Source organism: Panthera pardus, unplaced genomic scaffold, assembly GCF_024362965.1.
Source record: "Panthera pardus isolate Hobbes unplaced genomic scaffold, ASM2436296v1 HiC_scaffold_2, whole genome shotgun sequence".
Classification (NCBI taxonomy): Eukaryota; Metazoa; Chordata; class Mammalia; order Carnivora; family Felidae; genus Panthera; species Panthera pardus.
In genome coordinates, this window is record NW_026526765.1 from 94,083,911 (window position 1) to 94,097,197 (window position 13,287).

General features: G+C 36.7%; 1 protein-coding gene and 1 long non-coding RNA gene across 2 annotated transcripts in view; one reads left to right on the forward strand and one right to left on the reverse strand.

Annotated features, from left to right (window-relative positions):
- Positions 1-13,287, forward strand: part of LOC109274917 (uncharacterized) — a 39,787-nt gene that overhangs the window by 19,951 nt on the left and 6,549 nt on the right. The gene's annotated exons all lie outside the window — the stretch shown is intronic.
- Positions 5,276-13,287, reverse strand: part of CKMT2 (creatine kinase, mitochondrial 2) — a 36,619-nt gene continuing 28,607 nt past the window's right edge. The window contains exon 10 of the mRNA XM_019462870.2: positions 5,276-5,534. Coding sequence (XP_019318415.2) covers positions 5,415-5,534 — 120 coding nt within the window. The 3' untranslated portion in view covers positions 5,276-5,414. The remainder of the gene's footprint in view (positions 5,535-13,287) is intronic.

The following is a 13,287-nucleotide window of genomic DNA, read 5'->3' on the forward strand; positions in this document are numbered from 1 at the left end:
CCAGAATGATTTCTCAGCTGCCAAAGCTTATTCTTTCTGCGTTCTGCTTCAGATACAAAGATCATTTCAAATTAAAAAGGTCCTGTGATTCAGAACAATATTCTGTGCACATCATTGCTTCATGAATGTTGATTGAACTAGACCTTAGGAAATGGGAACTACTGGCATGCTATGACTACTTTGGCTGAAATATGACATTCAACTAGAATTTTAATAGTTACAAGTCTCTTTATCTCTTTCAGGAGACTCATATAAAACATCTTTTATTTGCACTATAATTTTGCCAATGTGCTTGTTTTGTGTGCCAGAAGTATAACTTAGCACAACTTCTGCAAACAGGATTATATCTATCAAATATTTGGCAATGCTTGAGGAGAAAGAATGTTCTCCTATCTAATTAAGATGCTGTTACATGATCTGAAAATTGAGGAGCAGTCAGGGAAGGATATTTAATGAATATGGAGATTTCAACAAAAATTGAGATGCCAGATTGAGCATTAGGAATTCATTGTAGACATGGTTATTAAATGCATGTCTTTAGATATGAATATCTTGTTCTTAAAAAGGAAAGTTGCAGATGAATAATTCCTGGAAATACAATAAAGGTCAAATAGCCTTATAAATCAAGAATTTCAAATGTAGGTAAGATAATTAAAGTCTGTGGGCAAACTAATATTCAATGCAAATGTGGTTTTGATATTGATGAGTAGAATTAGTGGCAAAGGTGACAAATGAATTCAGTAAAAATACAACAAAAAGGAAGAGATACTCGCCATACATTCTGTGCTGTTAATTCTTCCTGTTAATTATGCTGTTGAGGATGATGTAATACAGATTTCAGAAATTTGTTTTTTTTCCCCTGTGACTATGTTTCCATTACTGTACTTTTCATGTTATTGGTTTTTTTTTTTAATTTTATAACGGGAAGTTTGTAAGTCTTAATCCACATCACTTATGTCAGTGATTCCACACGCACATTCTCACCTCTCCTCTGGCAAACAATAGTTTCTTTTCTGTATTTATGGATCTGTTAGTTTTTTATTCTTTTGTGTTTGTCATTCCACAAATAAGTGAAATCATGTGGTATTTGCTTGTTCTCTAACTTACTTCACTTAGCAAAATACTCTCTAGGTGCATCCATCCTGTTGCAAAGGGCAAGATCTCATTCTTTTTTATGGTTGAGTAATATTCTGTTGTATGCATAGATGAGCTCTTCTTAATCTGTTCAACTTCTCAGTGGACACTTACACTGTTGCTACATCATGTCTCTTGTAAATATTGCTGCAGTAAACATAGGGGTGAATATATCTTTTCAAATTTGTGTTTTTGTTTTTTTTGGGTAAATAGCCAGTAGTGGAATTCTTAGATTTTATGGTGTTTACATTTTTAATGTTTTCAGGAACCTCCATAGTTTTCCACAGTGGCTATACCCATTTACATTGCTACCAACAGTGCACAAGGGCTCCTTTTCTTCCACATTCTCACCAACACTTGTAATTTCTTGTCTTTGTGATTCTGGTCATTATGACAGGTATGAGGTGCTATCTCATTATGATTTTGGTTTGCATTTCCTTGATGATAGTGATGTGGAGCATATTTTCATGTATCTGGCCATTTGTATGTCTTCTTGGGGCAAAATATCTATTCAGGTGCTTTGCCCATCTTTTCATGTGATGATTTGTTGTTTCTTTAATTGTGTGAGTATTTTGCTATTTTGGAAATGAACCCCTTATTGGAAATACCACTTGTACATATTCTCTCCCATTTGGTAGGTTGTCTTTTTGTTCTATTGGTGGTTTCCTTTACTGTGTAAAAGCTTGTTATTTTGTGGTGGTCCCAATGGTTTATTACTGCTTTTGTTTTACTTGCCTGAGGAGACCTATCCATAGATCTACTGCTGAGGCCAATGTCCAAGGATATACTGCCTAGATTTTCTCTTAGGAGTTTTATGGTTCCATGCCTCACATTTGGGTCTTTAACCCATCTTGAGTTTATTTTTGCATATGGCATAATAAAGTGGTACAGTTTCATTCTTTTGCATCTAGCAGTCCAATTTTCCCAGCACTATTTATTGACTGTCTTTCCCCCATTATATACTCTTGTCTCCTTTGCCTGTACATTTACTGATCACAGGATCATGGATTCATTTCTGAGCATTCTGTCTTGTTCCATGGACCTATGTGTCTCTTTTTCTGCTGGCATCATAGTGTTATGATGACTATAGCCTTGCAGTACATCTTGAAATCTGCAACTGTGATACCTCCAGCTTTGTTTTTCTCTCTCACGGCTGCCTTGGATGTTCAAGGTCTTTGTTGGCTTCGTGGAAATTTGGAGATTATTCATTCTAGTTTGGTGGAAAATACTAGTAGTGTTTTGATAGGTATTGCATTGAATCTGTAGGTTGTTTGAGCAGCACATACATTCCAATGATATTCATTCTTCCAATTCATGAGCATGTTATATCTTTCCATTTGTGTAATCTTCAAATTTCTTTGATTAGTATCTTCCAGTTCTCAGAGTATAGATCTTTCACCTCCTTGGTTAAATTTATTCCGGTGTGTGTTCTTTTTGGGTGCAATTGTAAAAGGGATCGTTCTTAATTTCTCTCTCTGCTATTTCATTATTGGTGTGTAGAAATGCAACTGATTTCTGTATATTAATTTTGTATTCTGCAACTTTACTGATTTCACATATTCTGATACTTTCTTCCTGTTTTTTTTTTTTTTTTGATGGGAACTTTTGGGTTTTGTTGTATAGTATCATATCATCTGCAAGTAGTGACAGTTTTACCTGTTCATTACCACTTTAGATGCCTTTTATTTCTTTCCTTGTCTGACTGCTGTGGCTAGGATGTCCAGTACTATGGTGAATTAAAGTAGTGAGAGTGGACATGCTCATCGTGTTCCTAATCTTAGAGGAAAAACTTTCCATTTTTCACCTATTAAGTAGTATGCAGTTAGCTGTGAGTTGTTCATATAAGGCCTTTATTATATTGATGTCTGTTTCTCCTGAACCCACTCTGGTGAGAATTTGTATCATGAATGGATAGTATATTTTGTCAGATGCTTCTTCCACATCTATTGAGATGATTATATGGTTTTTATCCTTCCTCTTATTAATGTGGTATATCTCATTGATTTGTGGATATTGAATCACTGTGCATCCCAGAAATAAATCCCACTTGATCATGATGAATGATCCTTTTCATGTATTGTTGAATTTAATTTGCTCATGTTTGTCCAGGGAATTTTGCCTGTATTCATCATGGATGTTGGCCTGTGGTTTTTCTATCTTCTTTGTGTCTTTGGTGTTGGTATCAGGCTAATGCTGATGTTGTGTAATGAATTTCACTTTTCCTTCCTCTTTGGGTTTTGGGAATAGTTTGAGAAGAATAGGTCTTAACTCTTCTGTAAATGTTGTGGTGTAGGTTTAGATCACAAGGGTTGCTTCCTTTTTATATCAGTATCCCTATATTTTTATGCCAGTGCTTGCTTTTCAGCTCTTAGTCCAAAAAAAAAAAAAAAAAGAAAGAAAAGGAATAATGTTGGCATATGCCCCTGTTGTTGGGTCTCTTCAACTCCTGTATGCTTATGTTTCTCTTTAGCTATATGTATTTGCCTTCATCTACCTATTTTCATGTAAGTCCTTTCAGAAGAGGGATGTTGATGTCTGTTGGTTTGCCCAAAGGACAGTTTAAGGGATATTCAGAGATCAGTTATCATAATAATACAATATTGGTTAAGTTATTACGCCTTCTTCTACAAACCCCTTACATTGTACATGCAATGTGATGAGCACTTCTAAATGCACTTCCCAATGATCACTGTTCTGCTCCCAGCAGCTCTATGAGGTGTTCATAACCATTGTGCTCATTTTATACAAAGGAAACTGAGGAACACGGAAACTAAATCATTTGATGTCATATGGTGGGAAAGTTGGGACTTAGGCCTAGTCAGTCTGGCTATAGAGTCAACATGCTTGGCCAGGATACCTGTGTTCTCTTCCCTTTATCTTTCTGTCCCTAGAATGCTCAGTACTACGTGAAGTTCTGATCTCTTATCTGTCTACAGGCCTTGGTTGGCAGAACAGCCCTCTACCCCATCCCATTCAGGGTACTTAACATAATATCCTCAATTATATTGGGTCCAGTTTCCTTGTCTAAATTTTTACCACATACCAATTTGCCATTCATAAATTAATGTGGTGCTTGTAAGCACTAGCATGAGCACATTGTTTTTTTTACTCTAGCATCTGCAGTGTCACCTACAGAATGTAGAATTTGATCTCATTCCTGTCATTGAAGTTAACAATTTTTAATGTTGTGGTACAATTTCTTAACTTGCTACCGAGTTCTCAACTCTTCTGTCATGCCACTTCATGTTTCTGACATCACTTCATGAATGTAAAAGCATAACAAGATTTGAAATGAGGCCATTCAGGCTTAGGGAATAATCCTCAATTTGGATTTGGTGACCTCAATCTTCCCTAATATTTTTACCCTTCTTCCACCTCAGGACCAACCAAAGGAAGCCATATATGCTTTTCAAACCAGTTCTGTTGGATACCCCATTTCCATGTATTCTGCCTTCAGTTTCTCCAGTGCCTACAACCCCAATCAGGGTATATCTGAAACTTTCCCATATTTGTCACCAGAATGCTTTTATATGCTTATCTTGAATTTGTCAGCAACTTAGTGGTCGTGGCTGACTCCTTTTCTGTAGCCATCCCTAAGTAACCTCTGTTTGTCTTCATTTGTGTAGTTATAATTATTTCCACACTCTCAAGAAAATGAATTTCTTCTTGTTCTAGTTGCCAGAAACATGATTGGGAAATGAGGAATTAATCTACCAATGTTGTCCATAAAGTTTTGTTACAGTGCTGATATTGTAGCATCTAGATGAATGGAGGGTTTTTAGCTTGGTGTGTAAGTGGTCTTAGAAATATGTTTTATCAGGGGCGCCTGGGTGGCTCAGTCGGTTGAGTGTCCGACTTCAGCTCAGGTCACGATCTTGCGGTCCGTGAGTTCGAGCCCCGCGTCAGGCTCTGGGCTAATGGCCCAGAGCCTAGAGCCTGCTTCTGTGAATCCCTCTCTCTCTGCCCCTCCCCCGTTCATGCTCTGTCTCTCTCTGTCTCAAAAATAAATAAATGTTAAAAAAAAAATTAAAAAAAAAAAGAAATATGTTTTATCAGTGACTTAAAACACTTTTGCCTGCTGCTACTTGTAATTTCATGCATTTGCCTTTCTTAGGATTTTAAAAAAATCGGGGAAACTAAACATATTAAGGAGAGTTTTATTGTAAAGATAGGACATACAGTGTTACATTTTTGCAAGTCTATAAAAACTCTCAGAGTAAAATATCTTCATGTCTGTCATACCAGCAGACAGATTATTTACAGTTTGGAAAAGAGAAAGTTCACTTTCTGCCAAACTGAGGCAGAGGCGGTGGGACCTTAATATCTTGGCCTCTCTCCAACTTCTTTTCACAATCCACCAGATAGTTGACTCCATCGATGACTATCTGAACAAGCTCAACCTTTGATAGTGAAAAAGACAAATGATTAATTTGCATAGAAGACACATGCAAGGCATTAATAAGAACAATACTGGAACAAATAAAAAATTCCATGTTAGATGGACTTGAGAGTAATAATCAGAAAGAAGAAATTGTTACTAAGTGTTGTAGAGGAGGGATATCTGATGGTCATTGCCAGAGATGAAGAGCAGAGATATTACAGGGCTACTCAGTCTTTTTTTTTTTATTATTATTTCAAAGATGGAGTTACTACATTTGAGAACTCTTTAAATATATGAAAACCATTAATGTGCCTCTCAAACCCTTTTTTCCCCATCAGTCTCTGCTATGAGTTTATCTAAAAGTAAAATTACACTGACACCTTGTTTTGTTCTTTGACCTGGATCTCTCTTAAGACCTGCCGCTAAGCTGAGCACTCAGTAATCTGTACTTCAGATATTATTTACACAGTGGATAGCTCTCTGAAAAATTGTTTAAAATCAAATGTTTGGCAATTAAATCATGTTTTCACTGTATCAAGTAAGTTTGCTTTTTTTGAAAAATTTTTTTCAATGTTTATTTTTGAGAGAGACAGAATGCGAGTGGATTAGGGGCAGAGAGAGAGGGAGACACAGAATCTGAAGCAGGCTCCAGGCTCCAAGTTGTCAGCACAGAACCCTACACAGGGCTTGAACTCATGAGCTGTGAGATCATGACCTGAGCCGAAGTCAGACACTCAACTGACTGAGCCACCCAGGCACCCCAAGATAAGTTTGCTTCTTAAAGGAAAGTTTATAAGTTATATTATGATAAACTTTTAAAAATTCCTGGTTTTTATAAATTTTTGTTTTGAGAGAGAGTGTGTGTGTGTGTGTGTGTGTGTGAGCAGGGGAAGGGCAGAGAGAGAGGGAGACAGAGGACTGGAAGCAGGCTCTGCGCTGACAGCAGCAAGTCCTATGTGGGGCTCAAACTCGCAAATGGTAAGATCATGACCTGAAGTTGGATCCTTAACCGACTAATCAATCGGTGCCCACCCCCCCCTTTTTATAATTCCTGCTTTAAAACAAAGTTAGAACTTTGATTCACAAATACTAGTTTTTATTAAATTCAAGCACATCTACCTACGAATTTCTTTTTCCTGTGATCCTCTACCTAATCAATTGTACTGTTCCTAAAGAAATGCAAACTCTGGGGCACCTGGGTGGCTCAGTTAGTTGAGCCTTCGACTTTGGCTCAGGTCATGATCTCACGGTCCGTGAGTTCGAGCCCCGCGTCGGGCTTTGTGCTGACAGCTGGGAACCTGGAGCCTGCTTCTGCTTCTGTGTCTCCCTCTCTCTCTGCCCCTCCCCCATTCATGCTCTGTCTCTGTCTCAAAAATAAATAAACATTAAAAAAAATTTTTTTTAAAGAAATGAAAACTCTGATAGTATGCAATTACTTAATTCCAGACAGCATTAAAATGCTTGATAAGAACTCAAGAATGAACAGCAAGGTTACAGCTGAACATACCTTAGGTAGGATTGACTGTAGTCCCTTCCCCACTCCTTTTCATGCGTAAGGAAACTGAGCCCCAAAAGAGGATTCAGTCAGAAAACTAGTCATTGAAACACATATTTTTTTTCTTACTTATCTCATTGACCTATCTTGGTGTTTTTGAGCGTTTGTAATGAGATGATTCTCTCGTTGACTGCCACGAGGACTCCATCTTGATACAAATTTTCTTTGGTCTTAAGGTCCCTTCATCTTTAACCTAGGAATTCTTTTCTTAAAATTATATCCTAACTAATAATCAGAGTTGTGATTAGCGTTATGTATAGATATGGTTATAGAATTATGTATAGATATGGTCAAATAAAATATCAAAAAATCAGATTAAAAAGATAATGGAGTGTCTTTACTGTCACTAAAAATGTTTTTAAATACTTATTATAAGAAAATGCTCATGATGGAATAGTTATAGTAACAAATATATGACTAAATTTTGTTTTTAAAAGAGGTGTTTGAATAACTGCAAAAAAAAAAATAGAAGGTATGCTTTGTGCTTGGAGAGCCCTAGGGCAGCCCCAACACAGAGTGCCTTGGGAACCCCAGCCCATCTCAGCCACAGCTGCAGCCATCCAGTCGCCAGGCACACACACAGTCTACATATGGAAAAAATATACGTAAGACCATTCTTTCAAATTTAGAAGTAGCTGTTCCACCCAATTCAGAGAAATAAAAAGTCGAAAAAATTGGGAGACAGAAGAATATACTCCAAACCTCAGAAAACTGAACTAAATGAAACAGATAACCAATCAACCTGATCAAGAGTTCAAAATAATGATCATAAAGATGCTCACTAGACTGGAGAGGAGGGTAGATGAACTCAACTTCAAGAAAGAGAAAATCTAAAGAAGAACCAGAATTGAAGAATGCAATAAATAAAAAATATATTAGGTAGAATCAACAGATTAGAGGATACAGAAGAACAGGTAAGCAGTCTGGAAGACAGGGTACTAGCACCAGAGCTGAACAGCAAAAAGAAAAAAGAATTTTAAAAAATAAGGATAGGTTAAAGGATCTCTCGAACATTATCAAGCAAAGAAACATTTGGATTATAGTGGTTCCAGAAGGATGAGAGAAAGAAAAAGGTGCAGAAAATTTTTAAGAAATAATAGCTGAAAATTTTCTTAGCTTGGGGAATGAAACAGCCATCCAGGTTCAGAAACCATAGTTCCCATTAAGATGAACCATAGATAGTTTCCATTAAGATGGACGTCCATACCACAACCATGATGCATGATGCATAACCAGAGATACAACCTGTTATGTATAAGGGAAACCCCATAAGGCTTTCAACCGATTTTTCAGCAGAAACTTTGCAGGCCAAAAGAGTATGGCATTAATATATTCAAAGTATGACAGGAAAAATCTCCAACAAGAAATACTTTATCCAGCAAGGTTATCATTCAGATTTGAAGAGAGAGTGTTTCCCAAACAAAAGTTAAAGGAGTTCATCACCACTAAACTGGCCTTACAAGAAATGTTCAAAGGATTTCTTAAAGGGTAAAAGGCCATAATTACAAGAAAATTAGGAAGGAAAAAATGTCATGAATTAAAGTAAACATGGAATAAATGCAGTAGAGCAGTCACTTATAAAGCAGGTATGAAAGTTTTATGACAAAAGTAACAAAATCAATTATATATTTAGAAAACTAAGGGGATACACAAAATAAAATGTTTTATGTCTATGTTACATTAACACAAAGGGGGCAGTATAAATCAAGTTCTTTTAGAATGTGTTCGAACTTCTGTGGCCATCAATTTAATAGTCTCCTATGTACTTAGAATGTTACATAGGAACTTCATGGTAACCACAAACCAGAAACCTGTAAGAGATAGATGGACACACACACACACACAAGAAAGTCATCAATCTTGAGGAAAGAGCAAGAGAAGAAGAAAGGAACAGGTAAGAACTACCAAACTACCAGAAAATAGTTGACAAAATGGCAGTAAGTACATATCTATCAATAATTACTTTGATTGGAGCATTTATACCACTTAAAGGACAGTAGGTGGTGGAATGGATAAAAAACAAGACTCCCTTCAGACATAAAGACACATACAAAATAAAAGTGAAAGGGCAGAAAAAAAAGATATTCCATATAAATGGAAGCCAAAAAAACAAAACAAAACAAAACAAAAAAAAAAACCAGGCAGTGATACTTCCATCAGACAAAACAGACTTTGAAACAAAGACTAAACAAAAGACAAAGGACATTATGTAATGTTCTAAGGATCAGTCCAACAGGATATACCAACTGTAAATATTTGTGCACCAAACATCACCGTTCCTAAATAAAGTGAATATTAGCAGACATAAATGTAGAAATTGATGATAATGCAATAATAAGGGACTTTAACACCCCACTCAGATCCATGGACAGATCATCCAGGCATAAAATCAATAAGGAAATAGTGGCTTTGAACAATATATCAGACCAGATGGACCCATTCCATCCAAAACCAGAATACACATTCTTTTCAAGTGCACATAGAACATTCTCTAGGATAGATAACACGTTAGGCCACGAAACAAGTCTCTGTAAATTTAAAAAGACTGAAATCCTATCAAGCACCTCTTCAAACCACAACAGTATGAAACTAGAAATCAGTTACAAGAAAACTAGAAAAAACACAAGTGCAGGTTAAACAACATGCTATTAAACAACCAATGTTCCTCAACAAAGAAATTGAGGAAATTAAAAAATATATGAATACAAGTGAAAATGAAAACTCTGGGTCAAAAATCTCAGACTGCTTTCACTGTGTCCCAAAGAGGGAAGTTTATAGCAATACAAATCTAACTTAAAGTAATATAAAAAATATCAAGTAAATGATCTAACCTTATATGTAAGGGAAGAACAACAAACAAAACCCAAAGTGAGTAGAAGGAAGAAAATCGTAAAGACCAGAGCAGGAAAAAGAGACTTAAAAACAAGAAAAAAAAATTTAAAAAGCAATGAAACCAAGAACTACCTCCTTAAAGATTTAAAAATTGATAAATCATAAGCCAGAATCATCAAAGAAAAATAGAGGATCCAAATAAAATCAGAAATCAAAAAGAAGTAACAATTGACACCATAGAAATACAAAGGATTTTACGAAACTACCATGAAAAATTATATGCCAACAAATTGGATAACTTTGAAGAAGTACATAAATTCCTAAAAACATATAATCTTCCAAAAGTGAACCATGAAGAAATAAAAAATTTGAACAGACTAATTACTAGTAACAAAGTTGAGCAGGTAACCAAAAACTGTCAAAGTTCCTGGACCAGATGGGTTCACAGGCAAACTCTACCAAACATTTAAAGAAGAGTCTATACCAAAAAACAGAAGAGGAAGAAAACCATCACAATACATTCTATGAGGCCAGCATTACCCTAACACCAAAACCAGACGAAATCACAAGAAACCTACAGGCCAGTATCACTAATGAACATAGATGCAAAGATACTCAACAAAATACTAGCAAACCACATTCAACAGTACATTCAAAAGACGATTCACCATGATCAAGTGGGATTTATTCTAGGGATGCAAGATTGAATAAATATCCATAAATCAACCTGATATATAACACATTATAATGGTATATAACACATTAATAAAATGAGGATAAACACCCTAAGCAAACCAAAGCATCTAACAAAATACCATATCCATTCACAATAAAAACTCACCAAAGTGAGTTCAGGGAAAACAGACCTCAACATAATAAAGGCCCTATATGACAAACCCACAGAAAAACATCATCTTCATACTCAGTGGTGAAAAAACAGAGTTCTTCCTCAAAGATCAGGAAAAAGACGAGGATGCCTACTTGAAGTACTTTTATTTAACATAATACTGTACTGCACCTAGTCACAGAAATCAGACAAGAAAAAAAAAATCCAAATTGGTAAGGAAGAAGTAAAGCTGGCACTACTTGCTTGCAGGTGGCATAGTACTGTACATAGGAAACCATAGAAACTCCATCATAAAACTACTAGATTAAGTGAATTCAGTAAAGTTGCCCAATATAATATTAATATACAGAAATCTTGTATTTTATACAATAACAAAGTAGCAGAAAGAAATTAAGAGAACAATGCCACTTAAAATTGCACCAAAAAGAATATAATATCTAGGAATAAATCTAACCAAGGAGGTGAAAGACCTATCCTCTGCAAACTAGAAGACACTGATGAAATTTGAAGATTACACAAAAGGAAAGGTATGCCATGCACATGGACTGGAAGAATGAATATCATTGGAATTTCCATACTGCCCAAATCACACTGTATATAGATCAATGGAATCCCTACCAAAGCACCACTAGAATTTCCCACTAAACGAGAATAAATAATCTACAAATTTCCATGAAGGCAAAAAAGACCTTGAACAGCCAAGGCAGCCTTGAGAGAGAAGAACAAAGCTACAGGTATCACAATTGCAAATTTCAAGATGTACTGCAAGGCTATAGTCATCATAACAGTATGGTGCCAGCATAAAAAGAGACACATAGATTCATGGAACAAGACAAAGTGCTCAGAAATGAAGAGGATGTGGAGAAACGGGAACCCTCTTGCACTGTTGATGGGAATGCAAACTGGTGCAGCTGCTCTGGAAAACTGTGGAGGTTCCTCAAAAAATTAAAAATAGATCTACCCTATGACCCAGCAGTAGCACTGCTAGGAATTTACCCAAGGGATACAGGAGTACTGATGCATAGGGGCACTTGTACCCCAATGTTTATAGCAGCACTCTCAACAATAGCCAAATTATGGAAAGAGCCTAAATGTCCATCATCTGATGAATGGATAAAGATGTGGTTTATATATACAATGAAATAGTACTTGGCAGTGAGAAAGAATGAAATCTGGCCATTTGCAGCAACATGGATGGACCTGGAGGGTATTATGGTAAGTGAAATAAGTCAGGCAGAGAAACACAGATACCATATGTTTTCACTCATATGTGGATCCTGAGAAACTCAACAGAAGACCATGGGGGAGAGGAAGGGGGAAAAAAAAAGTTACAGAGAGGGAAGGAGGCAAACCGTAAGAGACTCTTAAAAACTGAGAACTGAGGGTTGATGGGGAGTGGGGGAGAAGGGAAAGTGGGTGATGGGCACTGAGGAGGGCACCTGTTGGGATGAACACTGGGTGTTGTGTGGAAACCAATTTGACAATAAATTTTATATATAACTACTAGATTTACTACAATAAATCTAAAGACAAAGGAGACAAGAGTATACAACGGGGAAAGATCGTCAATAAATGGTGCTGGAGAAATTTGCTGGATGCAAAAGAATGAAACTGTACCACTTTATTACACCATATGCAAAGATAAACTCAAGATGGATTAAAGACCCAAATGTGACGGATGGAACCATAAAACTCCTAAGAGAAAACCTAAGCAGTAAATCCTTGGACACTGGCCTCAGCAATAGATCCATGGATAGGTCTCCTCTGGCAGATAAAACAAAAGCAGTAACAAATCTCTGAGACTATGCTAAAATAATGAAACAACAAATCAGATTAAAAGATGGGCAGAGCACCTGAATAGACATTTTCCCCAGCATGACATACAGGTGGCAACGAGACACATGAAAAGATGCTCCACATCACAAGTAGCAGGGAAATGCAAATGGAAACCAAAACGACACAATCATACGGTATATCTGTCAGAATAGCCAGCATCATGAAGACAAGAAATGACAAATGTTGTTGAGGATTTCAGAGGAAAAGAAGCCCTCATGCACTGTTGGTGGCAATGTAAACTGGTGCAGCCACTGTAGAAAATAGTTTGGAGGTTCCTTATAACATTAAAAATGGAAATACACACACACACAGACACACATACACGGAAGGAAGGAAGGAAGGAAGGAAGGAAGGAAGGAAGGAAGGAAGGAAGGAAAGAAAAGAAAAGAAAAGAAAAGAAAAGAAAAGAAAAGAAAAGAAAAGAAAAGAAAAAAGAAGACGGGCGCCTGGGTGGCTCAGTGGGTTAAGCATCCGACTTCGGCTCAGGTCACAATCTCATGGTCCTTGAGTTCGAGCCCCACGTCAGGCTCTGTGCTGACAGCTCAGAGCCTGGAGCCTGCTTCCGATTCTGTGTCTCCCTCTCTCTCTGCCCCTCCCCCATTCATGCTCTGTCTCTCTCTGTCTCAAAAATAAATAAACATTTAAAAAAAGAAAAGAAGAGAAAAAAAAACACCAGGGGCACCTCGGTTGAGCATCTGACTT